Source organism: Colossoma macropomum, unplaced genomic scaffold (genome assembly GCF_904425465.1).
Source record: "Colossoma macropomum unplaced genomic scaffold, Colossoma_macropomum, whole genome shotgun sequence".
In the NCBI taxonomy this organism is placed as follows: domain Eukaryota; kingdom Metazoa; phylum Chordata; class Actinopteri; order Characiformes; family Serrasalmidae; genus Colossoma; species Colossoma macropomum.
In genome coordinates, this window is record NW_023494810.1 from 18,417,645 (window position 1) to 18,442,588 (window position 24,944).

At 38.1% G+C, this 24,944-nt stretch overlaps 1 protein-coding gene and 1 long non-coding RNA gene across 2 annotated transcripts; one reads left to right on the forward strand and one right to left on the reverse strand.

The window, feature by feature from the left end:
* Positions 1-876: 876 nt before the first annotated feature.
* top1l (DNA topoisomerase I, like) lies at positions 877-10,247 on the reverse strand. Its single transcript, XM_036560087.1, has 21 exons — positions 10,093-10,247; positions 9,721-9,745; positions 6,560-6,656; positions 6,125-6,239; positions 5,929-5,975; positions 5,575-5,667; positions 5,318-5,399; positions 5,130-5,227; positions 4,789-4,904; positions 4,437-4,558; positions 4,207-4,329; positions 3,866-4,053; positions 3,343-3,487; positions 3,035-3,178; positions 2,593-2,778; positions 2,401-2,469; positions 1,902-2,016; positions 1,666-1,793; positions 1,461-1,555; positions 1,195-1,344; positions 877-1,072 (listed from the first exon to the last, which is right to left on the reverse strand). The coding sequence occupies exons 1-21, from the start codon at positions 10,123-10,125 to the stop codon at positions 970-972; spliced, it is 2,274 nt and encodes a 757-aa protein (XP_036415980.1). The 5' UTR covers positions 10,126-10,247; the 3' UTR covers positions 877-969.
* An 8,606-nt stretch (positions 10,248-18,853) lies between these two features.
* LOC118800070 lies at positions 18,854-21,955 on the forward strand. The gene is made up of 2 exons (XR_005006161.1): positions 18,854-20,986; positions 21,319-21,955. It is a non-coding gene; the product is annotated as an uncharacterized LOC118800070 (long non-coding RNA).
* The last annotated feature ends 2,989 nt before the right edge of the window (positions 21,956-24,944 follow it).

Genomic DNA, 24,944 nt, shown 5'->3' on the forward strand with positions numbered 1-24,944 from the left:
TCCTCACTGAAGTCAAGTTAAAAACAGATGGACACTCAAAGCTGTGCAGAAAAAGTTGCAGGATACTGGAAATGTAAAAGGGAAAAAAAAATAAAAAATTCACATTTACACTGACAAGTCCCTGATAGCTGTTTTTAGGAAAACACACACACACACACACACACACACACACACACACACACACACACACACACACACACACACACACACACTTACAGACATGCACACGCTTTCTGCTTTGCTTAATATTGTCAAAGTTGTACTGGATCTTCCAACTCTCCTACATTGTGGTATGGATACTCCCCACACACCGATCCAAATCCAGTTAAAAAAAAAAAAATAAATAAATTAAAAAATAAAAACTAAAAAGGTAAATGAACATTTGTCACGTTCACTCACACAGCATTTCATTGTCAATTCTTCACTCTCACAGTAAGTACATATTCATTTCATAAAAAGGCCCATGGGTGTACTTAAGGAATTTGATTTTTTTTCCTTTCTTAAAATACAGAATATTAATAAAACGAGTCTAAAATAGACAGAATAAAAAAAATATTACACAAGCAACTGGCTGTCAAACACAGTAGCTCTAAGAAACCACAGATTTCATTAATTAAGACATCCACGTGCAGTTGTGCCCAAAGGGCAGGGAAAAAACCAGTGGAAAATGTGGTCAGATTGAGCCACTAACAGCCTTCTGCAAAGGACAGACAACCAACTGACCCACCCCTTCCACAAAAAAAAAAAATTCAGCCAAAAGTTCTGGACAAACTCCACCCTGATCCATCTGATCAAGTCTTTTGTTTAACATCATCCATTCCCTTGTCAGGTTCTTCACCTACTGAATCACATATACTAAAAGTACTTTACAAAATAATAATAATAATAATAATAATAATAATAATAATAATAAAATAAGAATAAAATGAAAACATAAGGGGAAGAGGGTTTAAAAAAAACAGGAGCAATTTAAAATTCAAAGTCCTCATCCGCCATGTCGATTGCCCATGCAAACTTCTCACGCTGAGTTTTGTTGTAGATTTTCTCAACAGGGACACCCCACTTCTTGCACCTGAGTGACAAATCCAATACAATCAGCACTAATGTAGTTAATAGATAGTAGATTCTTTTTTTTTTAAAAAGGGGTAGCTTACCTCAAAGTAAAACATAAAACATTAGCATACAGGTACTGACCAGGCTACAGAGATGCGTGGATCCAGGTAGTTTAGTTTGGAGGTGCCGAGGGCAATCTGTTTATTCTCCTCACGGTCTGTGGCCTGCACCTCCAGCTTCATCAACTGCTCCTCTATCCTCTGCACCGCTTTCTTCTTTGTCTCCACAGCTCTAAGTTCAACATTACAATACACACTCAGACAACTCTACAATACGCAGCCACCAAAAAATAGTTGATTAAGCCAAATTCCACTGGGCTCCCTCCAGGCAAACATTTTCATACTCACTTCTTGGATTTCTCATCTCTGCGTATTTTGGCATCAGCCTTGGCACTCTTCAGTTCTCTTTTAGCATCAGCAAGCTGCTCCTTCTTGGCGTCAATCTGGTTTTGATGGGCATGGCAGAAGACATGTCAGAATAGCAGTCAAAACCTCAAGTGCACAGAAAGCAGTGCAAGCAATCAACTTAAGGTACTGATAAAACATCCCAGACCTTTGTTTGTAAATTCTGCATGGACTTCTCAAAAGTCTTGGGTGGCGCCCTCTGGTGGTTACACAGGATGGCTACGGCTCTGTTGGCCCGGTTGTAAGAGAGGATCTTGGCAGAGACATTGTCTTCCGCTGTAAACAAGGACAATTGTTAAGAGAGAGTTAGGGAATTTCAAACATTTTAATCTGCAGTTAAGACTCAGTAGCCTTAGAACCCAGGAGGTTTTAAAGGAGGCTTACCGTTGGTCAGCTCTTTCAGTTGCTGCTGCAGTGTAATTGACGCATTGTAGGTACGGAACACTTTAGCAGTCAAGCCATCCATCAACTCCTGAAGATGCTTGTTGAGAATGGTGGTCTGACGTATTGGGGCAGAGGTGAAGAGATGTGGCATCAGTATTTTAAAGCAACAGTTTATAAAAAGATTAACAAAACTACTACTACTAATGGATGTCTGCCAACCAAACACTTTTCTACTGAAATTAAACAGCTGCACTAAAGCACTAAAGACTGTGTTTGGGGTAAGGGGAAATGGGATAAATCTGACCTCTGAAAAACAGCCGCTTTTCTTCCCACCTGGGCCCGTGTCTTAATGCTACATGTGCCTACCTCTGTAACATGATTTAATAGAACTGCTTCCTGCCAAATACCATAGATGTGTTTTTGGTGAACCAATCTTTTAGGAAGAGATTTCTGTAAAAGGGAGAGGTGGGATTAAAGTCATAATTTAAAGCATACATACATTTAGGCGGTCAAACAGGTCATCCTCCGGCTGCTTGTTCTCCATGAAGAGTTGCAGATTCTTAAAAACCTGAGGACATGCAATAATCAGACTGAACTTAAACAGAAAAAAAATACATAAATACTGAGACACTGTGCATGAAGGCACTTTTGCATGAACCATGAAGTTAGCATCAGGTAACATCCAGCTTACCCTCTTCTCCACAGGGACTTTATTGTAATAGCGGATCGAATCTTTTCCCAGAAAGTCAAATTCCACCACATATTCTTGGCCATCTTTCTCCGGGTACAGACTGAGATGCTCCACTCTCAGCGAGCAGCAGCCCACTGTATCTGCTGTTTCTCCTTCCTCTTTCTCGTTTCCTGCTCTCAGAGCCAGCTACATACATAAACACACACACACACACCCCATCGTGTGGCCATGATTACGTGTGGTTATGTAACATGTGTAAATAAGCAGAATCTTGATATGTTCTTGGAAATTATGGCTACTTCAATATGGCCTCTGGTACAGCCCTCCTTAAAATCCACACACAGAACACACACACACCATATTTCAAAGGCATCCTACATGTGCAATGCCTCTGCATTAAACAATGACATGAACAGAGTTATAACATGTAACAGCGAGAAACCTTGTCGATGAAGTAAAGGGCCACGGCTCTCTGCCTGATCCTCATTTCCTTAGACTTCCAGTCCTCTCTGTACTGAGCCCGCAGACGGTCCACACACTTCTTTAGCCGCCGAGCTGTCTCATATTTCTGCCAGTCCTTCTCTCCCTGCAAGGTCCAGCATAAACATTTAATTAATTTTACTTTAATACACTTTATACCGTATAAAATACTGCTAGATGAATCCAACAACTTAGGGGCTACAGAGAAATGTGTGGATGCAGCATGTGCATTTTATCAGGTATGAAGACCAGACTCATTATTATTTGCACCTTGATCCTGGAGCTGGGGTTCAGCATGATGTACTTGATGGCACCCTGGATGTTCTCAGTCCAGGATACCAGCCATGTCACCTTGTTGTCGTGTCGCACCTCTTTCCACTTGGTCCCTGGAGGAGGTTTAGGATGCTCAGAGTCCCTAAGACACAAAAAAAGCTAGATTGCAATGAGGATGTACATTTGGTATATTACAGAAATTCAGCTTACCTAGGACACTAACAAAGAAAGCCTTACTGTACTTGTTAAAGGCCCTCCAACACTTAATTACGATACAAATTACAACAATTCATACAATAACTACAATTTCATAACAATCCACACCATTTCATTAAATGTTGACTATAGAATACAACTCCAGTCCTGGAGGGTCAGCGTTCAGCACAGTTCAGTGATTGGAGTGAACCAGAGTTGTGCACCCCTGTTCTAGAGACTCCAAAGCTCACACATGGGCTGTTCACACCAGCCCAGCATTCAAATGTGACTGGTCAGTGTGTAGGGTATTTAAATATGGCCGCACTTGCTGCAATTGATGATGATGTCCTCTGGCCGGATACGACGTTTTAACATGCCCATTTTTGGATGGTCTCCTCGGCCACGGAACAGGCCAGGTGGCTCAATACGAAAGTTGGCGATTCTCTCACGGTGATTGTCCATTACACAGAAGCCATACTCTAGCAGGAGACGCTCATTTTCCTCTTTGATTTTCTAAAGAAATGGAGACAAACAGATAGACAAGGTTAGACAAGGTTGCACTCTCCCTTATCAATAATATACTATGGGGAAAATAAATAATCAGTGAATAAATAAAACACAACCACCCATAGCGACAGAGGGTCATATTGATATTACTCAACATACCTGTTTCTCCTCTTTAGTCATGGCTTTCCTGGCCTCTGACTGAGCTTTAAAATATTCATTCATCTCACTAAAGTTACACTTGTTCAAGTCTGTGATCTTTGCCTTCTCTTCTGCAGTCATTTCCTAGAAGGAAAAATAGAGACATTAAATAGTCCTCTTTCCCAAGAACACTACATTTTTTCCTTGGTTTCTAATTGATACCATTTAAAACCCACAGAACTTAGTGTTACCTTCCTCCAGTCTTTGAAGAAGTTTTTCCGGAATACGTCCTTGGTAGTGTATTCGTGGTCCAACATTTTAGCAAAGAAGGTTGCTACTTCTTCTGCCTCTGGCCTAAGTTTCATGGGTTTTCCTGCATAGAGCCACAAAGCAAGAAACAGACACACAAAAAAAAAAAAATAATAATTCACACACAGAATAGTGAAAAAACTAGTGAAGGCACAGAAAGACTGCCTACAGAGTCCAATTCAGAGACATTTCAAACCAAGCTGAAATCCAGCTGAGCAAAAGGCAGATCGCCAGTCAGCACTGTATTCATGAACACCACACCCCAAAAACGGCACAGAAGCTTCAAGGTCTTACCATCATAATAGAACTTGACGTTGCTGGGAAGAGGGTCATACGGTGGAGCAAACACAGGTCCTTTATGTTCCAAAAACTTCCATTTCACTCCATCTGTATACCTCTCCTCTTCCCACCTAACAGCCATTACAACACACATGGAGAAGAACAAATAAAAGCATATCTTAAACAAAAAAAAAACCATAGACTACTTAAAAACCTGATACTGTTTAAAAAAAAAAAAAACACCCACACACATACACAACAACATCAAGACATCAAACAGCTGAAATGTCTTTTTGATTTACAATACACAGTTTGGTAGACAGCCCATAATTGGAGGAAAAAGAACAAAAACTAACCATTTCCATTTCTCCTCTGGCTCCTTCTTTGCTTTCTTTTTGCCATCTGTTCCCACTTCCCCTTTCTTGTCTTTAGTCTTCTTTTTGGGTTTTATGTCCTGTTATAGAGTTGCAGGTTCAGTATTTAATGCTTAAAATAAAAACTGACTGAAACTTAAGTCGTTAAAGGGATAAACCTATGCTCATACCTCTTCCTCCTGTTTCCTTTTCTTCACCTTCTTCTCACCTTTATCATTCTCAGTTTTTATTTTTTTGGGCTTGAACTCATCACTGAAAGATTATGGGGGAAAAAAAGTTGGAATTTCTCATCTCCAGCAAAGTCAAACTTTTTGGCCACTTTTAGAGGCCGCTGTTTCACACTACAGACAAAGTGACATTAACAGAATTTGAACTTTTTTGGCATGAGAACAAAGTGAAGTGTAAAGAGTCTGTGCTGGTCACTCACTCATCATCATCGTGCTCTCTTTTCAGGGACTTCTTGTGTTTGGGTGAGTGATATAATTCTTCATTTTCTGGCTCAGACTTTATGTGAGGAGGGCTGTGAAGGAACAGAGCAAAAAAAGTTATCAACTATCAAATGATCAACCATCTGTAGACAAAAAGGGTTAGGGTGGGGACACACAACTGGAAAAAATAAAGATAAAAAGATAAAGGAAATGGAGTAAGATTACATGACAAATTGTTACTTTTTCTGTTAGTTCTAAAGAACAGAGTACGAGTCTGAAGAGACAGAGATTAGATGAAAAAAAGTGTGTCCTTACACTTGCATCATCCGTCACAAACTGTTTTGCTTACTCACCTAGCAAAGCCATTCTCTCTCTCTCTAATCGACTCCCCATCAAAAGACTTTAAGAGAAGAATACATATAAATAAAGTGAGGAATAAAGAAACAAGCACAAGCTCTGTTCCACAATGTTTTCATTATAGACTTAGTGGAACAGCTGTTATTCAGAGTGCTCTAAATGTTGCAAATAAGATAAAAAAAAAATATTCACCCTCTCCTCCTTCCTCTTCTCTTTATATTTGTCCTTCTGTTTGTCTGAGGATCCATCTTTGTGCTTCACTTTCTCTTTATCTCTGTGTTTTTTATCTGAGGAGTCCTTGTGCTCACTGCAAAAGTGCAAGAAAACACAGCACAGTTAAGCAGTTCAGAACAAAGCAGGAAGCAGTTGTGTTTATGATGTTTATGGAGAAAGCTGCATAAAGCCAAAATTCCTTCCTGTGGCTCTGTAGACCACACCCTGCTTATCAAAACATCAGGCTAGAGTCCACATCAGGACAGCCAGGCCATAAAATAGGCCATAAAATCAACCATACACACACACACACACACCACACACACACACACACACACACCACACACACACACACACAGTGCAATAGCAGGGTGCAGAAACAGACTGTGGGTGAAAAGAAGAAGTGAGTCATACCTGTTGCTGTACTTTGATTTCTCACGTTCTTTATCTTTCTTGTGGTCCTTGTGTTTGTGTTCTTTGTCCTTATACTTATCTTTGTGTTTATGAGAATCTGCCAAGAAGAAAATTTAAAAAATGATGCGGCACACTGAAGAGACAGTAAACACCTAGCAGTAATATTCCTTCAACAGTGCAGCACACATCCCAACTGCCAGATTCAGAATGTCTGTATAAATGCTTTAACTACAATTCAGGCAAAGCTAGAGAGAACAGACAAACTGGCACCAACTTTTAAATTAGAAATTTGTTTTCTAATTTAACACCTCCCTTTACGCCTACACCATCGAGTCTCAGTAATAAGTGACAATTTAGGCTTTAAATACAATGTTGCAGAAAAAAATAAGTTACAGGAAAAATCAAATCTTCACACTGCAGTATTTTTGCAACTTCAGAGTAAAGCTCACATAATGTCGACTCACATACATAAAAGCTGCACATTTCCAGGTGCCATGTTAGACACATCATCTAGACTTTGGCACTTTACTGCTCAGAATGTAGAGGTGTTCAGTTCTTGAGCAGGCCACAGCAGTAGAGTGTGTGTTTACAGAGGACCCTTTCTGCGCAGGGTCCAACCAAGGAGCCTACCAATTTGGGAAAAGTGTACAGAGTGGATCGGATTACACTGAAACTGCAGCTTTAAAATGTGTGCGTGTTTGAGGTGTTTCCACATGCCCCAGGTGCACCCATTACACCCCATTCTACCATCTGCACGCATGAGCCACTGTCATGGAGATGAAAAGCAGAGTGAAAAATCATGCAAAACAAACATATCTTACAATCAAACCACCAATAAGCATCCATCAGCATCACAATTCTGATGTTACATATGGCTGCTCCAAAAGAGAAGAGGCCTAACAGAAACTAAACCCAAATACAGCTTAACTATAGATGGCAGGTAACACAAATCACTACTTAATACTGTTGACTCTACTAGTCTTGCTATATCAGCCTATAATATGCTATTTCTATTGTACCACAAGTAATTCTTCGCATGTGCCAATACAATCATCCCCTGAATCAATCTAATCAGTCTACTAAATGTAACTACACTGTCCCTCAACAACACAGCACTCAGCATGCTGGGACATCACAATTTTATTTACTTCTAACCCAACAGGCCCAGAGAAAGCCTGTGTGACGAGTTTAACTAAATTTTTCAGCATGTAAGTTTTGCCCTTCAACCAAACACATGGCCATGTGGAGGACAGAAGTTTGTGGACAGCGCCCTCTACTGTTTCAGCATTGTTTTCGCAAACACCAATATCTGCCTCCCAACCTTTACATACTATACTGGATATGCTTGTGAAATAAACACATTCTATTATACATTCTAATATACAGAATTATTAACTTTATTTTGTGATGTATGCAGTGGGAAGCAGTTATGGATGTTAAGCGTGCATCTGCAGACCTAATCTACTTATGACTATCTGCTATAGTATTTGAGGACAGGCGTTTCCCCCCAGAATTCCTAAGAATTTTATACACTTTCTATTACAACATGCAAAGCAACGATATTAAGTAGAAGTTCAAAATATAGATTGTGCTTTTGTTCTAAACGCTCTAAGAAGAAATCCATCTTCATTACATGGTTAAAGCAAGTATCCTTTTAAAAATATGCTCTGCCATTTATTTATGGCTGTTAGTGTTAAGGTTGGTAATAAAGTATTAGAACATGAGGTGAGAACATGAGTTTACTGTGTAAAAACCTGCATACTTCCTCATTCCACCAGTAAACTGCAGGTGACGTAGAACACACACACACCTCATATGGTTACAGTTTACAATGAATACACCAGACAGTATAATTGTCAAAAATTACAACCTCACCAGAGGACTAATTTAGTTTAGTTTCTTTAAAAGAAGTACAATTTTGAAAAAGAATTGGTTCAGACATTAACTCGTATCTGAGACTTAAGTAGTGGCATATAAACACTTCCATGTTAATGCAATTTGGCACTTCAATGATCTTTTATGTACACACATGGATTTAACTCTTAAGTGTGTGTATGGAGGTGTACCAGCTAAATCAGGCATTTTCTCTCTCAGAGTATCAGACTACACTTATCCTAACCACACTAACTTCAAACATTACTGTCACTTTGGTTTGTAAAGTTATAATGAATCTTTTCATTATTAAAACTGCTTTGTTGAGTACTGAGCAAAACGGCAATGGTAAAATGCAGGAATAAGGAGCAAGTAGAATTATGCATTATGCAGAATTAGTATTATATAAAACATGGAATAACAACTGAAATGATTGTGTAAACGTGTTATTAAATTTAAAAGCCAGTACTTTTGTGTAGATTTCTACTTAAATTATCCAAAGATCAAAAGGTTTAAAAGCTTCAAACAGCTAAAAGAAGCTAAAACAAAACATTAGTCATTAGTGTCTTACGGGAAATTAAAAATATACATTTCCCACAACTGCTGTAGAAATGCTTGTTGTAACTTGTCTATATCTAAAACGCTCCTTGTATTTAAAACGGCAACAACGCCAAGCTTTGCTGTAAAATCTCCTGTCTAACTCACATCTCTTTTTCATAGTTTACTGTTTAATCCTACAGTCTTTAGAATAGAACATTCATCATAAATAGGCTAATCCGCATCAGAAGAGTTAGGGTCCTTCTTTGGGGAGAAAACGGGCTTTAGGCAACTAGTGCTGATCTAAGATCATTTTAAGTGAAGGACCTCAGCATATCGACATATCCTCTTCAGGATAATGAGGACAGATCCGCCGCTTGTGTTGCTCCTCCATATCATGTCCATCTTAATGTTACATTCAGACCGCTGGAGAAAAAGAAAATGGCGCAGAGACTAAGTCCTTAACCCCCAAACCTCGACTTTCAAAACCACTGTAACACCAGGCCAGCCACCTTTTCATAATTTTAACAGAGTTTTTATACAAACAATCTCTTTATTTGCCAAAATCCGAGGCCCACTTTAGTAAAAAGAGAAAATAATCTTTGTTTCTGAGGCCTAAATGTGAACAATAGGCGGCTGTCACAGGGAGAGGGGACTTAGTCTCTGGACGCCATTTCTGTCCTCACTAACTAACGGAGAGACAAACATACAGAAATTACTGGTGTTGTTGAGGTATATCAACCAACACTTACCACCATATTTGGGTCCAGAGTTAATCTGTGAAATAAAAGGGTAAAGCAAGTTAGACCGCAATAACAGCAGCTCGCTAACTTTAAACTTACAACCGGACAGTTCGCTAACTAGCATGTTAGCGGAGTTAGCCAAATAGTCAAAAACAATAGGTTTAACAAACGCTTAAAGTGAATGTACAATATACTGCGGAATACTTTACTAAATCAGTGTATAATATCCAAATGAACATCGAAATCTAACCCTTTTTGTGCTCAAACCGACTAGTAGCCGAGGTAGCCTGTTAGCTTAGCACTCCTGGTTAAAGCAGCGGCAGTTTGAAAAGCAGATGCTCTACTAAGCCAAAAATACAAAGGACATTTAGAAAACTTTACCTGAGAATCGTTGTGGGAATGGTCCCCGGTCATTTCCACTACTATTGTTTACTAAAAACAAGTTTAAAACCGTATGGGAGTAAAACGCCGGCGCACAGCTGCGGCAGAAATGGAGAAACTCGCGTTGTGTAACAGACCAAGTCCGAAACTTCAGTGAGTACGCATGCGCGGGGCTTTAACTAAGGGGGTCCACGCTTGCTGTTTTAAGCTCCGCCCACACAACGTGCCTACATAGGGAGACCGTCTTTCTGAAATGATGATCCCTACTCCCTAATCCCTAAATCCTCCACAGTGAAAACTCGTAAACGTTATAGATTTCTACGCTCCAATAACCGTACTTGTGTCCTAATGAGTTTTTTTCACATCAGTTTACAGTCACATGAACTGTTTTACCTGCAGAAATCCCAAAATATTTGAATTCAATATTAAGTTAAAACAACCAATGAATACACTTATTGCAACAAAAAACAGTGTTTATTGCTATTACTGATTACAGTAGAGCACAATTAAACCAATAACACAGTGTGGCACTGAAAACATGATATCATTCCCTAGTTAGGTGTATACAGTGCACACTATGACAATGCCTTGTTTAGCCTTGTCTAACCCTAACCCTAACCCAGCCACTGGGCATTCTCAGCAAAAAACATTACTACCTCTAAGCTAAATTTGACAGCGTACAGTGGGTCCATAATACTTAAACCACTGGAACACTTTTCTCAGTTTCTTAGGCATCTTCATAAAATGTTTAACAAATTGATATTTCAGAAGAAAAACTTTTTAGCACAAATATCTATATGCTTTTGGGGGTCCACTGTATGTGATTGGTTTTTCAAAAATGTGTGAAAATGTAGTTTTAGCGAATCTCAAGATTAACCTGTTTAGAATATATAAAATATAATATATAAAAGAAATTAAATAAAAACATTATTAAAAAATACAGAGATTTTGGGACTCCTGGCCACCGGAAGACCTTAGTAGACCACCAAAACTATCACCGTCAAACAATATTTAAAGCTTTAATCTTCAAAAGATAGGAGACAATCAAGCTCAGATCTGAAAAAAACACCAGAGGTATTTCTTCTCTATCCTTTAATTGTAAGAAGATAACTTGATGCCATCTGAAAGGCTGTGTAGTTGTCAAGAAGCCATTAGTTAGAAAAGCAAATAGACAAAAAAGAGGAAAATTTGCAAATCAAGTAAAGACGCTGCTGTTTGTGTTCTAGATTGAACAACCAAAGGCCCAGATGTGTATGGGATTACTTGGATCATGAGAAGCAGAAAATGCAAACAACTTCTAGAACTGGGCTTTAATTATGTTTACAAGAAGCATGGAAAATATCTCCACAGAAAACCAGAAAACAAGTAATAATGGAAGCTGTAATAAAGAGACAGGGTGAACACACTAAATAATGAATAGTCTGATATTATATGTACACTGCAAAAACATTGAACTTTGTGGTAAAGTTAAATACATTAAATTAACTGTCATAATTTCTACATTGTAATATTAAGATTCAGTGAGAACTAGAATTTCTTAAGCAAAAACTTAATTATATACAAATGTTATACATTTCAGTATACATTATGACCACCTCCTTGTTTCTATGCACATTGTCCATTTTATCAGTTCCACTTAGGTACACTTTGTAGTTCTACAATTACAGACTGTAGTCCATCTGTTTCTCTGCATACTTTGTTAGCCCCCTTTTACCCTGTTCTTCAGTGGTCAGAACCCCCATGGACCCTCACAGAGCAGGTACTATTTGGGTGGTGGATCAGACACAGCAGTACTGCTAGAGTTTTTAAACACTGTGTCCACTCACTGTCCACTCTATTAGACACTCCTACCTTGTCAGTCCACCTTGTAGATGTAAACTCACACTTTTTCTTGTGGAAATATTATGCAGCCAAGACTAAAGTGAGATGAGTCAGATACAAAAGAGTTAAACCTTGTGTGTGACAACATTTTGATCAAAGTGAGAAAATCTGAGGGTTATTTCACAGGAGCCAAATTTCAGAAACAGGAGAAAATAGCCTAAGTCTCACTCTGATTTCAAACTGAACTGAGATCAAGAAGAGATCTCATTTAGAACATTTATTTCCTCTGGGTGCTCTGGGTGATTTCTTTTTCCATCTGCTGAGCAGCTAAATCAGAACCAGGAAATACTCAAGAAAACTACACTACACAAAAAAGTGGCTAACTGCTTATAGCCTAATGCCTGCATACATGTACTACAGAACATTCTGTCTGTCACACCAGTCACTCTGTTTAGAGCATAAAGAATCTGCTCTCGCATTCTTTATCGTCTAAACAGGTGTTATTTGAGCATCAGTTACTGAAACCTGTAATGCTGTGGGTTGCACGGTTTCACCTTTAGCTGGCCAACTACACTAGCAGTAGTGTCGCCCAGCAGGGTACCGCTCAAAGCACCACAAAACAATTCTATTTTGAATTGTTCTGTCAGTTTAACACCAGACATTCAAATTTGCACTCTTGAATATGAGTCTTTGTCCTCTAAAGGGGTCTTTTTAAGCATTAGTTTGCTGGAACCTTTACTGCCGTGGGAGGCACCATACACTCATGTGGACTCAGCCTACCAGGCTACAGCTTAAAACACTACAGACCAGGTTCAATTTTGGCTTTCTCTCCCTCCAACACCAATCAGTCAGCTATGCTTTTGCTGGTATAAGATACTAGTACTGTGCTAGTATTATACTAGTATTATACTAGTGATAGCAGAGCACCAGTTAGTCGAACTGAACCTGTACAAGGGTGTTTGGATCTTTAGCTAACCTAAGTTAGCTAGGAGAAAGGAGCCAGCTAGCATTAGTTTAGTTAGGGAGCTACAGCTCCAAACACCACGGAACAGGTTTAATTTTAGCATTCCTCAGATTTAAAGCAGTAAAGATTTTTTAGCACAAAAATCACTGCTCCTTGCAAACATGCTTGCTCTGACAGTTCATTGTGTATGAATGATATTCAGTATTGACACAATATTAATTTGTTCAAAAAGCACTAAAATGAGATGTTATCTGCAGCCTTATACTGTACCTTAGTGAGAAAGAATAAGAACTTTTTGAAGATTGCCTGGTAAAGCATGTTTTTTTTCAGTGACATAGTTTAAAATTTTAATGTTATTATTTAAAGTCCAAGTTAACTCTAAAGTAAGAGAGAAAGGCAGGACAAAGCAATGGAGACATTCTGTTCAGCAGTGGCGCAAATGGAAACTGAAAAAGCCAACAATATCTTATAATGTGGAAAAAACTAAATTTTCATCTGGAAGAACAAATTAAATTGATTCAAATTCATTTATGGCTGAAAACAATATTGTAGCAACATTAATTTGGGGGCTACAATCTGGAGTGTACCATCTTGCACCACGTTCTACAAATGTTTTACTAATGCTGGCTCAATGTAAAATAGGTTTGATTCAGTTTAATGTAATAGTTCCACAAGGTTCAGTTTTAGGGCTTTTGCTATTCCTTGTGTTGTTATCTTTAGGTGATATCATTAGGAAACAAAAAAACTATTTTCATATGCAGTGCTGCTGGAGTTTTTAAACACCTCAGTGTCACTGCTGGACTGAGAATAGTCCACCAACCAAAAATATCCAGCCAACAGTGTTCTGTGACCACTGATGAAGGACTAGAGGATGATCAACACAAACTGTGCAGCAGCAGATGAGCAATCGTCTCTGACTTTACATCTACAAGGTGGACTGACAAGGTAGGAGTGTCTAATAGAGTGGACAGGGAGTGGACACAGTGTTTAAAAACTCCAGCAGTACTGCTGTGTCTGATCCACTCATACCAGCGCAACACACGCTAACACACCACCACCACCACATCAGTGTTACTGCAGTGCTGAGAATGATCCACCACCCAAATAGTACCTGCTCTGTGAGGGTCCATGGGGGTCCTGACCACTGAAGAACAGGGTAAAAGTGGGCTAACAAAATATGCAGAGAAACAGATGGACTTCAGTCTGTAATTGTAGAACTACAAAGTGCACCTATGTAGTAAGTGGAGCTGATAAAATGGACAATAAGGGTAGAAACAAGGAGATTGTCATAATGTTATGCCTGATCAGTGTAAATAAACTTAGTCTTACAGAAGTACATAGTTTTTTCAGAACATGCAATTCATTTCTGTACATTTAAGGCCACATAAAAAGACCTTCCCATTAAATTGATCATAAGTATACAGATAAGGCCATATAATAAAAACTACTAGAAAGTAGTTACACTCTAGAATCTTCATTTAAACATGGAGGAACCTCAAATTGCTTCTTGCTTTTTGCTTACCTGCACCTGTGTATGCGCCTTGACTCTGATCATAAATACACATGGTAATAAGGTTTTTAAAATGGCCACACCTCAGGAACCACATTTATATCTAAAATGAAAGAAAGATTCCAGTCACTGTCAGCCTCAAAGTTCTGCATCTGGAAAGCATCACAGTGTCTGGCCATAGCCTTTAACATGTGAGTCATATTATCAATAAGGTCAGGGACTATGTACAGTATTGTTCACTGGTCAGGTTCAAATACAAATATAACCCTTCTTCAGAAGTAAGTATATAATAAAAAGTAATCTGGTGTCGTAGACCCATTCTATACTGTCTAGCAGTCTGTATAATTAATTCAAAACTAATTGTCTCACTGGCAAAGGCTTCTACATTGCAGTTTTGCAGTTAATCTTTCAGTAAATATTTCAGCTTAAAGTTATTCTTGGAATATTATTTGAGGAGCCTGTTAGCTAGAGTTATCTACATTTATTCAATTAATTTATTATCCAGTAACTACTTTGCATTATTCAGTAATCACTATGAAACTAATGTGTAAGTTCTGTAAATATGAGAGTGAGGAACTGAAGAGAGGATCCACATATGGATACCCATATGAATATAAGATTTTCAGGTCTTCTTCCAACAGTGTTGGGTTAGCCACTCAAAGAAGTAATTGCTTACAAATTATTTATTACCTCTCTCATACTGTAGTGGGATTACTTTACTTGTTACCTCCTGGAAAATCTCCTTACTCATTACTTTACTTTTACAAGCTCAATAAAAATGCCAGGACAGAAAGAAAAATGTATATAAAAACATACAGCAATGATTTGCAAATCATTTTTGACTCTATTAATTTGAAAACAGTAAAAATACAAGACATTCAATGTTTCTCATAATTTGCTTCATTTTTTGTGTATATACACTTATTATAAATTTAATGTTTTAAGTGTTTACCACTGTTATTACCAACATTCAGTAGTTGTTTGGACACCAACTGGTGTAGTTGTGAAAGTGGAACACGACATCCATTTCCAAAAACAATTTGAAAGGTAGACTCGTCAGAGCACAGCACACCACAGAAAACCTTTCCACTTTATCTCAGATAAGCTTTAGCCCAGAGAAGTTGGTAGTGTTTGTGGATGTTTTTGATATATGGCTAGAGTCTTAATTTGCATTTGTAGAGCAATGACTTGCATTTTGTTGAGCAACAAACAGTGTTTACTGACAAGGGTTTTTCAAAATATTCTGGAACCTATGTGGTTATATTCTTTACAGAAGCATGCTGGTTTTTAATGCAGTGCCAGTCAGGAACATTCCATATTGGTTTTCAGTTTTGCCCTTTACACATCTTTTGATAATGTTTTGATAATGTTATGGACTGTAGGTGAAATCCCAAAATTCACTGCAATTGTGCTTTGAGAAACATTGTTCTTAATCTGTTGGACAGTTCCCGGACACAGCTTTTGTGGTGACAATACCTTCACCTGTTGCCTGTTTACCTGTGGAAAGTTTCAAAACAGATGTGAGGTGTTTTAATAATTCCACAAACTTTCCAGTCTTGCCCCTGTCACAACTTTTTGGGAAGGTGTTACAGGCATCAAATTTGGAATTAGCCTATATTTACAAAAATTCAGTTATTGATAAGGCAAAATATTAATAATCTCTCCTTTGTGTTGTTTTAATGAAATGCCTGTGAAAGACAGTTTATAAATCACTGCTTTCTGTTTTTATTTGCATTTTACCTACTGTCCCAACTTTTTGGAATTGGGCTTGTACGTTACTTTTATAAAACCCTACTACTTTCAGTACTTTACTTATGATGAAATTCAGTCACAGTCAGTGATATATAAATGGAATGTTACTATTCCTGCCTTTACTGTGAACAGATGATTAACATTTTTAATCACTAATATGTCTTGAAAACCAGGAACAAGCTAGTGGAAGCTTTCAGAACTGTTGCTGAGTAAAAACTGAGTGGTGGACGGTTATTGTATGTCACCAATAACATCTGCCTGCAGAGCCGCAAAGCCTCAGTTTCATGCCTGCAGTTTCTCTCCAGCAGGTTCAAGCCAGTGGCATTCAGTGCATGCGCCAACACTTGTTTTGGTTTTTCATATCGAATTTTATGCTTATCAACATTTCAGTCATTTTATGTGGGTTTCCAATAAATATGTGATAAATTTGCATTGGGCTAATGTTGTATTTTAAGCTTTAGGCTAAAACAAACCTTTATTTTAATGCATATAGCAATTCACAGGGTAAATATTACACATACAACAGCTGATGTGGCCTGGGTAAACTAATGGGTTATGTGGACATATCGCTCAAATAACTTACGCTTAATATGGGGCTTTATGTGTATACTCATATGTACAGGAATAAAACTTTACCTTAAGTAGGCTTAAATTGAGCCCACTGGCCTGAAACTGCTGGAGTGATGCTGCGGGTGTACATCTGTGGCTCTGCAGTCACGACCCTACCTAAACAGCAGTGATTGGTTCTCAGCTGACTTTAGAACAGTTGTGGTTCTGCCATAGACTTAACTTCCTGCTAGGTTTACCTCTGTGACAGACACTTCAGACACTGATTGACCTCTTCCTTGCTGAAAAAGGACCATTAGAAAACATTACAATGAAAAATTTATGGTTTTGCTTTCTAAGGGACATTGGCTTAATGATTTGCAATAAAGACCACTAGTGTAGAAAACCTTTAGAGCCCATTAACAAATGCATTTAAAATCAGCCATTGGTCACCTGTTAAACCATAAGGATCCTTTACACTGTGATATCAACCCATTAAAAAGACAAAACACAGTACAAAGCCACACTGTAAAAAATTCAACTCACTAAATGTTAAGCAAATTTTAAAAATACAGTTGGCCCAACTGACAATTTCAAGTTAATGTAACTTTTTTCCATGAGTTCTAGTACCTGGGCGGGTCTGCTCTGGAGCAAACTGACTTAGTAGCGTCCAACTGATTCCCTGTAAACATCAATCACACTGGAATCAGGGCAGGTACAAGTGAGGCTCGGCAACTGGTGTTTTGGAAAAAAACATAAGGGCAGATTCTACCTGTACTGAGGTCCAAGCCGTCATCTATGCGGGAAGCGCACGCTTAGAGCAGCTTCTGGAAACTTCAGAACTGGCTGTATTTCAGTTTTTCATCAGCCACAACATTAATACTGTAGACTAAAACCATCCACACATGGAATTACAGATATTATGTATATAAACAGATTCTTTCATAACAGAAAAATAAAAGTAAACCAAAAACATTGTTTCTAAACAAACCCACTTGAACACAAATCAAGTCGTACTTACAACCTCCAAAGTCGTACGTAGGAACTTCTGAGGAGGACTTAAAGGCAGCATTACTCACAATTAATTACAAGCACCGACTATTGGAAGTCACTTCTTCTCTCATCGGATTCGCGAGACACCTGTAAAAAACTCAAGTTAGTTTCGTGCTTGACGGAGAAGATGATACAGTTAGAGGTGTGCATCCGGAAGTTAGAAAAGAGCAGGGCTAGTCAACAGGGCACAGACTCGCTGTTAGATGCTCCAGGTGCCTCCGGGAGAGTTAGCACGCCCTCAACTCCGGCAGCAGAGCCCTCACAGCTGGGCGAATGGGTGGAGTCTTGGCGGCACAGTCGCAAAGCTAAAGCTTATGTTAAAGCTACCTCACATGAGCACCACTCATCTCCCATTCACGTGTCTAACAGGTTTGCCTCATGCAGTGCGACACCCTCTGAGACGCCTGTTGAAAGAGCTCTGGTTATAGGCGATTCAGAAAACGGTGAGTGCGTTTACCTGCACTCAATAATCCGATCATAACCAGATTTCTGCAGTTATCCTGAGAAACCTGAGAGACTGCGATACCTGAAATAAGTGAGCGGTATTGCCGTGAGCATGAACATACACACCTGACCCCTGACTGTGAACCTGCCTATAAAATAGTAAATGATACTTTTAGAGGTATATAACTTACATTTTTTGTCTCTGCTGCAATTTGTGCACAGCGACAGCTGATAGCCTGTTTAAAAGCATTCAAAATATACAGTTATACATGTGTATATATTTCACAATACTTCAGAATAATTTTAGTCCTTTCCTAAACATATGTAACCTCATTTACAACCTGAGAAAACATCTTTTCAAAATATGTACTACTACTACTATTAATAATAATAATAATAATAATAATAATAATAATAATACTTTCTGTACATAGTGCTCAGTGTTCTCAAATAAGAATGTACTTAAATAATGGCCCTGTTAATTATATCACTGTTGTTGGAACAAAACCGTGTATCTCCAAAATGGTAACTTTACAGGAAAAGGAAAAAACGTACTTTACTTTTAATATAAGTCAATGGAACCAGATGTTTTTCGGAGTCATTTTGGGCCATTTCTTTTGGTCCATTTATCATGAAATTTACACACAACGCATAAGGCCAACAGGCTTTTTCAAATTATGCCAAAAACTGAAAAACAATAAAAATGGAGATACAAAGTTTTTTTCCGACAGCAGTGATATATTATTGCTTACGTTATCAGTTAGCCAATGCATCTCACTCTTTCCTGAGTCCTTTAGGAGATGACGTGGAGTTCCTACATCGTGGAGTTCCTACATCGTGGAGTTCCAACATCGTGGAGTTCCTACATCCTGGAGTTCCAGCTTGGTATATTGTGAGAATCTGGCAATTATGTGATTTTCTCTTCTTTGCACAGAGTAGAGTTGTGAGATAAAGTTAATAATTTTTATATTTTTGGTAATGTTTTATTGTCTTTATGTTATTGTCAATTTACAGGTAAACACTGCTATTACCCTATTTTGTTCATGAGTTGGGAACATTGACAGAGGGAAGTTCCTTTGTGTCTCTGATATCTTGATCTGTATTTTCAGGATATCTGGACTGGTTTTCAAGATATCTTTGATGTGGCTCTGCAAATATTTATGAATGATTACATGACACTCATAAAATATTTTTTTATTCATAGATAATGTCAACCTGTACCATGTTTCATTACCATTGAAATCACACAACAAACATTATTAAAATACATCACTTACGATACACCTAAATTAAGAATGATCTTATTTTCTTCATCATATTCTTACCTGATTTACCAAGTAGCATTTTCCCATGAATTCCTACGTGTATGAGCTCTTGAGAATGCTTGTGCTCTTGATGTAAAAAGATGTAAAAAGGTGTTGAGTCTTTCATTGTGAAGATGAATGTACAAGTGTAGTGAAAACATGTAATTTGTGTCCTTCATCTGGCACATGGAGTATGGAGGAAAGCTCACAGTTCATTTGTTCTGCTGCAGCTGGCAACTGGTAAAACACCACCCCATGGATACAGCCCATGTGTAACACCCCCACAAAAAATTGAAAAGAATAACACACATGGAATATTTTTCTTTAATGTTTGTATGTATGAAATGTGAACAGTTAAAATGATGCTTCATTATAGGTCTCTGTGAATAATCCCCCCCCAATCCATGGGGAGAATGCAAAGTTAAGGTGCTGGTGAAAGGATTGTTTAAAGTGTCTGAAGAAGGGAATCACTGAGGTTACAATTAATTAAACAGGCCTTGCATAAATTTCCAGAACTGCAAGCATAAAATATTAATAAGGCTAAACTGTGTACATTTACAAATGCTTAATATCTAGAAATACAACTGCACCATTTTAGTATAATTGTTTTTCATCATTACCTTAAAAAAAAGAAACAACTCACATGAGTTTAGAAGGTAAAAACAGAAATCTGCGGGAGTGACTGGTGCTGCAGATACAGTTAAAACAGTAAGTTGTTATTGTAACTGAGCTGTGATTTGGTAACTAGATGCTAAGTGGCTTAACCAGTATCAGACTAATATTTGGGAAATCTTTGTTCTCTCTTCTATTCATGTTGCTGCTTTAGGTCTTAACCAAACATGTTCTCTTATTGTAATGACCTCCACATTTACCTCCAGGGTACTCAACAGAGTGCAGAGTGCATTTGGAAAAGTTCTCTGTCTGTAGCACAGACTGTATTTCTGTTTCTTATGATTTAAAATAAACATATTACGTTGTTCATGAACCTGAAGTTTGCTCTTATACATATTTCCATGCCACCTCAAATTGTGGAATGAAAACATTGAGATATAAGGTGATTTAACAGAAAATTTAAAGAATAAGAGATGTGGGGTCGTGCCCATAAAGATTGTGCCCATGCTTTGTTTCTATGTAATACAACTTTTTTGCTTGACTGAACCACTGTTTTTTTTCCTTTCCTGTAGGTTAATCTAATGTGTACCAGAATTTTTTATTTACATTTTTAAATCACTAAAATTCTAAATGGTGAGGATGCCTTTGAACTTAACTAGAGTGGATTGTGTTTTCTCACCTCACCTTTTTCACTCCTTTCAAGTTTACATGAATAGTATATCTGCTTCCATGGTGGATCCCATCTTATACAACGAAAATATTAATTTTACTAAAGTCCTGTTTCAATGTCTCTTTTTCCTCTACTTCTAAGCACCTCCCACCCACCACATTGCAGCTACAGGAGCCTACAGATATCCTAAACTGCTTAGGGCTTACAGCTTGTCCCAGGTGCTTTTACTATAGTATTGTTTAGAGTTTTGCTCCTCACATTATTAGTACATATTTCATTATATTGTACTACATATTTTGCCAATATTATGATTTACATTTTAAGATGTATTTGGAACTATGGCTCACATGCTTTGCTTTTTTATTTACTTTGCAAAACTGGTACATTGTTATTCACAATAACATGCAAGGAGCATTTCTATTGCATAAGCTTTTTTCTTTTTCTTGTTGTTGATTTGTATATCGATTTTTCACACTGTCTGCTTTTTGGATTATTCTTTTTGGAGTGTTTATTACTAATTTTACTTAATGTTTCTTCATTTTTGATGCAGCCATTAAGAATCCACATTCACAAGTTGCAAGTGGCAAAGAAATTGACCAGAGACCTCCACATCTGTTAAGACTAAGAGTTAAGAGTATTTTTTAGCCCACTAGGGTAGGCTTCAGATGTTGATTCTCTTGCTGTCACTCTCTCCTACACATTTACACTCACTGGCCATTTTTAAGGTACTCCTAACAGATTGCAGTCATATCTGTTTCTGTACATAACTTTTAGCCCTCTTTCACCCTGTTTTTCAGTGGTCAGAACCTCCACAGGACCCTCACAGAGCAGGTATTATTTGGGTGGTGTATTGGACACAGCAGTGATGCTGGAATTTTTTAAAACACTGTGTCCACTCACTGTCCAAATTATTTGACACTCCTGCCTTGTTGGTCCACCTTGTAGACGTAAAGTTAAAAATGATAGCTCATCTGTTGGTGCACAGTGTGTGTTGGTCATCCTCTAGTCCTTCATCAGCGATCACAGGATGCTGGCCACAGGTGCTGCACACACCAATGTAGTTTGTAATTTTTTGGTAAACACCATTTTAACTGTTTCTTTACTTGTGTAATTGTTATTCCAGTCATTTTGTCTGAATTGTAAGTTCTGTATATGTTGTTTAGACAATTAAAGCAATTCCTTCAAAATGCTTTCTGATGTAATCATTTCATGTCTGCATACCAGTGAACACAGGTGAGCTTTAAAAATTTTATAAGACAAGCATGAGAACATTTGTTGTGCTAAGAAATTGTTAGTTTTTCTTTTAGTGTTAACAAAATATATTCATCAGCATAACTAACAATTTACAAAGGTTGAGTGATCAAGAAAAAATTTGAGGAAATTCTGTACCAAGTTTTTTTTTTTTGTTGCACAAGCTAAAAAAATTTTACAGTGCAGTATAGGGCTGAGATGTACAGGTATGCAGCATAAATAGTACAGACTGTAATATTATAGTACAGACAAATGTTGAAACTGAGAAATCTTAATATTTTTTGAACAACAATATATGGCCATTTTAAATTTGATGCCAACAACACGTTCCCAAAAAGTTGGGACGGGACAACAAAAGGCTGGTAAAGTTGTGTAATGCTAAAAAACACCTGGTGGTTAATTGGCAATAAGTCAGTAATGTGATTGAGTACAAAAAGAGCATCCCAGAGAGGCTGAGTCTTTCAGAAGTTAAGATGGTGAAAAACTGCATGATCAGTGCAACAATTCAAGAATAATGTTTCTCCACATAAAAAAGAAACCCTGCCACCTTCTCTGGCCCTGAGCTCATTTAAAATGGACAGAGGGGAAGTGGGAAAGTGTCCTGTAGTCCGACAAATCAAAATTTTAAATCGTTTTTGAAAATAATGGATGCAGTGTCCTGTGGGCTAAAGACCACTCAGCTTGTTATCAGTGCACAGTTCAAAAGCCAGTATTCATGATGTTATGGGGGCATTAGTGCACATGGTAGGGGTGATGTGCACATATATGAAGGCACCATTCATGCTGAACAATAGATACATGTTTTGGCAACATATGCTGCCCTCCAAATGATGTCTTTTTCAGAGAAGGCCTTGCTTATTTCAGCAAGACAGTGCCAAACCACATTCTGCATGTATTACAGCAGCACAGCTCCATATTAAAAGAGTCCGGGCGCTGAACTGGCCTGCCTGCAGTCTCAACCTGTCACACACTGAGAACATTTTGCACATTATGAAATGAAAAATACTGCAAATGAGCCCCCGAACTGTTGAGCAGCTGAAATCGTACATTAAACAAGAATAGGAAAACATTTCACTTCCAAAACTACAGCAGTCGGTCTCCTCAGTTCCCAAACGCTTACAGAGTGTTGTTAAAAGAAGAGGTAATAAGTGGTAAACATGCCCCGTCCCAACTTTTTTTTGGAATGTGTTGTTGACATCAAATTCAAAATGGGCATATATTTTTCAAAAAACAATAAAATATCTCAGTTTACACATTTGATATGTTGTCTTTGTAGTATTTTCCTTTAAAAATATGGTTTACTTGATTTGCACATCATTGCATCCTATATTTATTTACATTCTGCACAGTGTCCCAACTTTTTTGGAAATGGGGTTGTAGATTTACCACTTTTTACTGAGATTTCAGGCACACATTTTCTTTCTCGCACTTTCTCTAGTGCGTGCACTCACTACTCTTTCGCTCTCTTTCTCGTGCTGGAGAGAGCGTTGAGAGAGAGAGTTCACAGAACTTGTAGTACTTTGGTTAACTCATTATTTTAAGTACAATAACATTTTTAATGATTTTGTTTATAAGACGCAATAAGCATTGCTGAATCGCTGCAGGTTTTGCTGACTTATAATTTCTTTTAAAAATGTAGCAACTGCACATTTTACTGTGTAATTAAAAAACTGTTGAGGCTGATATCCCAAAATAATTCTACAGTGATCTGGGCTGAGTCCCGGATATTTACCGGTCAACGCCTCTGCACTTCACCCTGACAATAACATCTCCTCTCACACAAGACTAGCCATACCTCCAGAGTCTTTCAGTGCCAGGGCCTGGCAGTAGTAGGACGCTACATAGCTCCCCCCTTCAAAGGTCAGCTGGTCCCCAGCAACCTATCAGCTCGAGCCAAGTCCCTGGGTGCACACACAGACACACCAGAACAAATGCCATAGGCCGTGCAGTCCTTTGCAGGGGAGGAAGTAAGATTAACATTACTGCAACTGCAACAGAAACATCTCATTCGATTAGGAGGACAACAAATTAAACAATAAAACTAGTATCTATATAGACCCTATACCTCAGTATGCTGAATATTGTATTGTGGTCATATAACTGTCTTTAAACCATCATTAAAATAAGGAGCATGAATTACCTGAGCAACAGAAACAACTCGTCAGATGAGGATGACAACAAATGAAATGGTAAAATTATCTTGACACAATATCTCAGTTGGGCTCCTTTGCTTTCACTAAAAGGGTACACATGTCTATTTGGTGTCTATTTTGTGTTAAATAAGGATGGAATCACTCGCTCTATCCAGAAACCCCAAATCTTCTTCCTCTTCATACAGCTTCTCTATTCTATGATTCAGAAACTGATTTTGTGACACAATCTTGTTGGCTGTCTCGGAAGAGATGAGAGTGGAGAATACATAAGTTTGTACTCATGGCTGGATCTACTATACAGGTGACCTGGATGACTGCCCATGAGCACCCAATGCCCAGGGGAAAAGGCCCACCAAAAGGTTGCTCCAAAAAGTATGTAATGTAAAATGTAAAAAGTGCACATTTTAAATTATTTTAATGATCTGTTAACACTTTTTCCACTTATAATTATTTAAACAACTTTGCCAATGACCTTTTATTGGCATATCTGACTGGTCTTGTTAAAGCTAAGATGTTAACTCTGGTTCAGTTTAGAAAAAAAAAAATTGATATGGCTAATAGTGTATTGTAATGGCAGAGATAAGAGATGAATAAAAGATAAGGCACCTGTGTGGGAGGAGCTGAACACACAGGGCCAGTACCAGTGAATGGATCCCCAAGGGTCGTTCGGGGTGTACACATAGAGCACTCCCATCTGTGTTGATGGCGCAGCAAACAACAGAAGTGGTGGAAGGCACAGACAGCGGTGATTAGTACAAAGCAGGGGCTGGGC

Bases quoted from the DNA above. Each gene is read 5' to 3' on its own strand.
- top1l (XM_036560087.1), bottom strand. From the start codon at position 10,125: ATGACCGGGGACCATTCCCACAACGATTCTCAG. The intron at 6,240-6,559 runs GTATGACTCACT...GCACTTTTGCAG, and splicing joins AAATCAAAGTACAGCAACAG to TGAGCACAAGGACTCCTCAG. The intron at 3,488-3,865 runs GTGCGGCCATAT...TTTGTGTCTTAG, and splicing joins ATCATCATCAATTGCAGCAA to GGACTCTGAGCATCCTAAAC.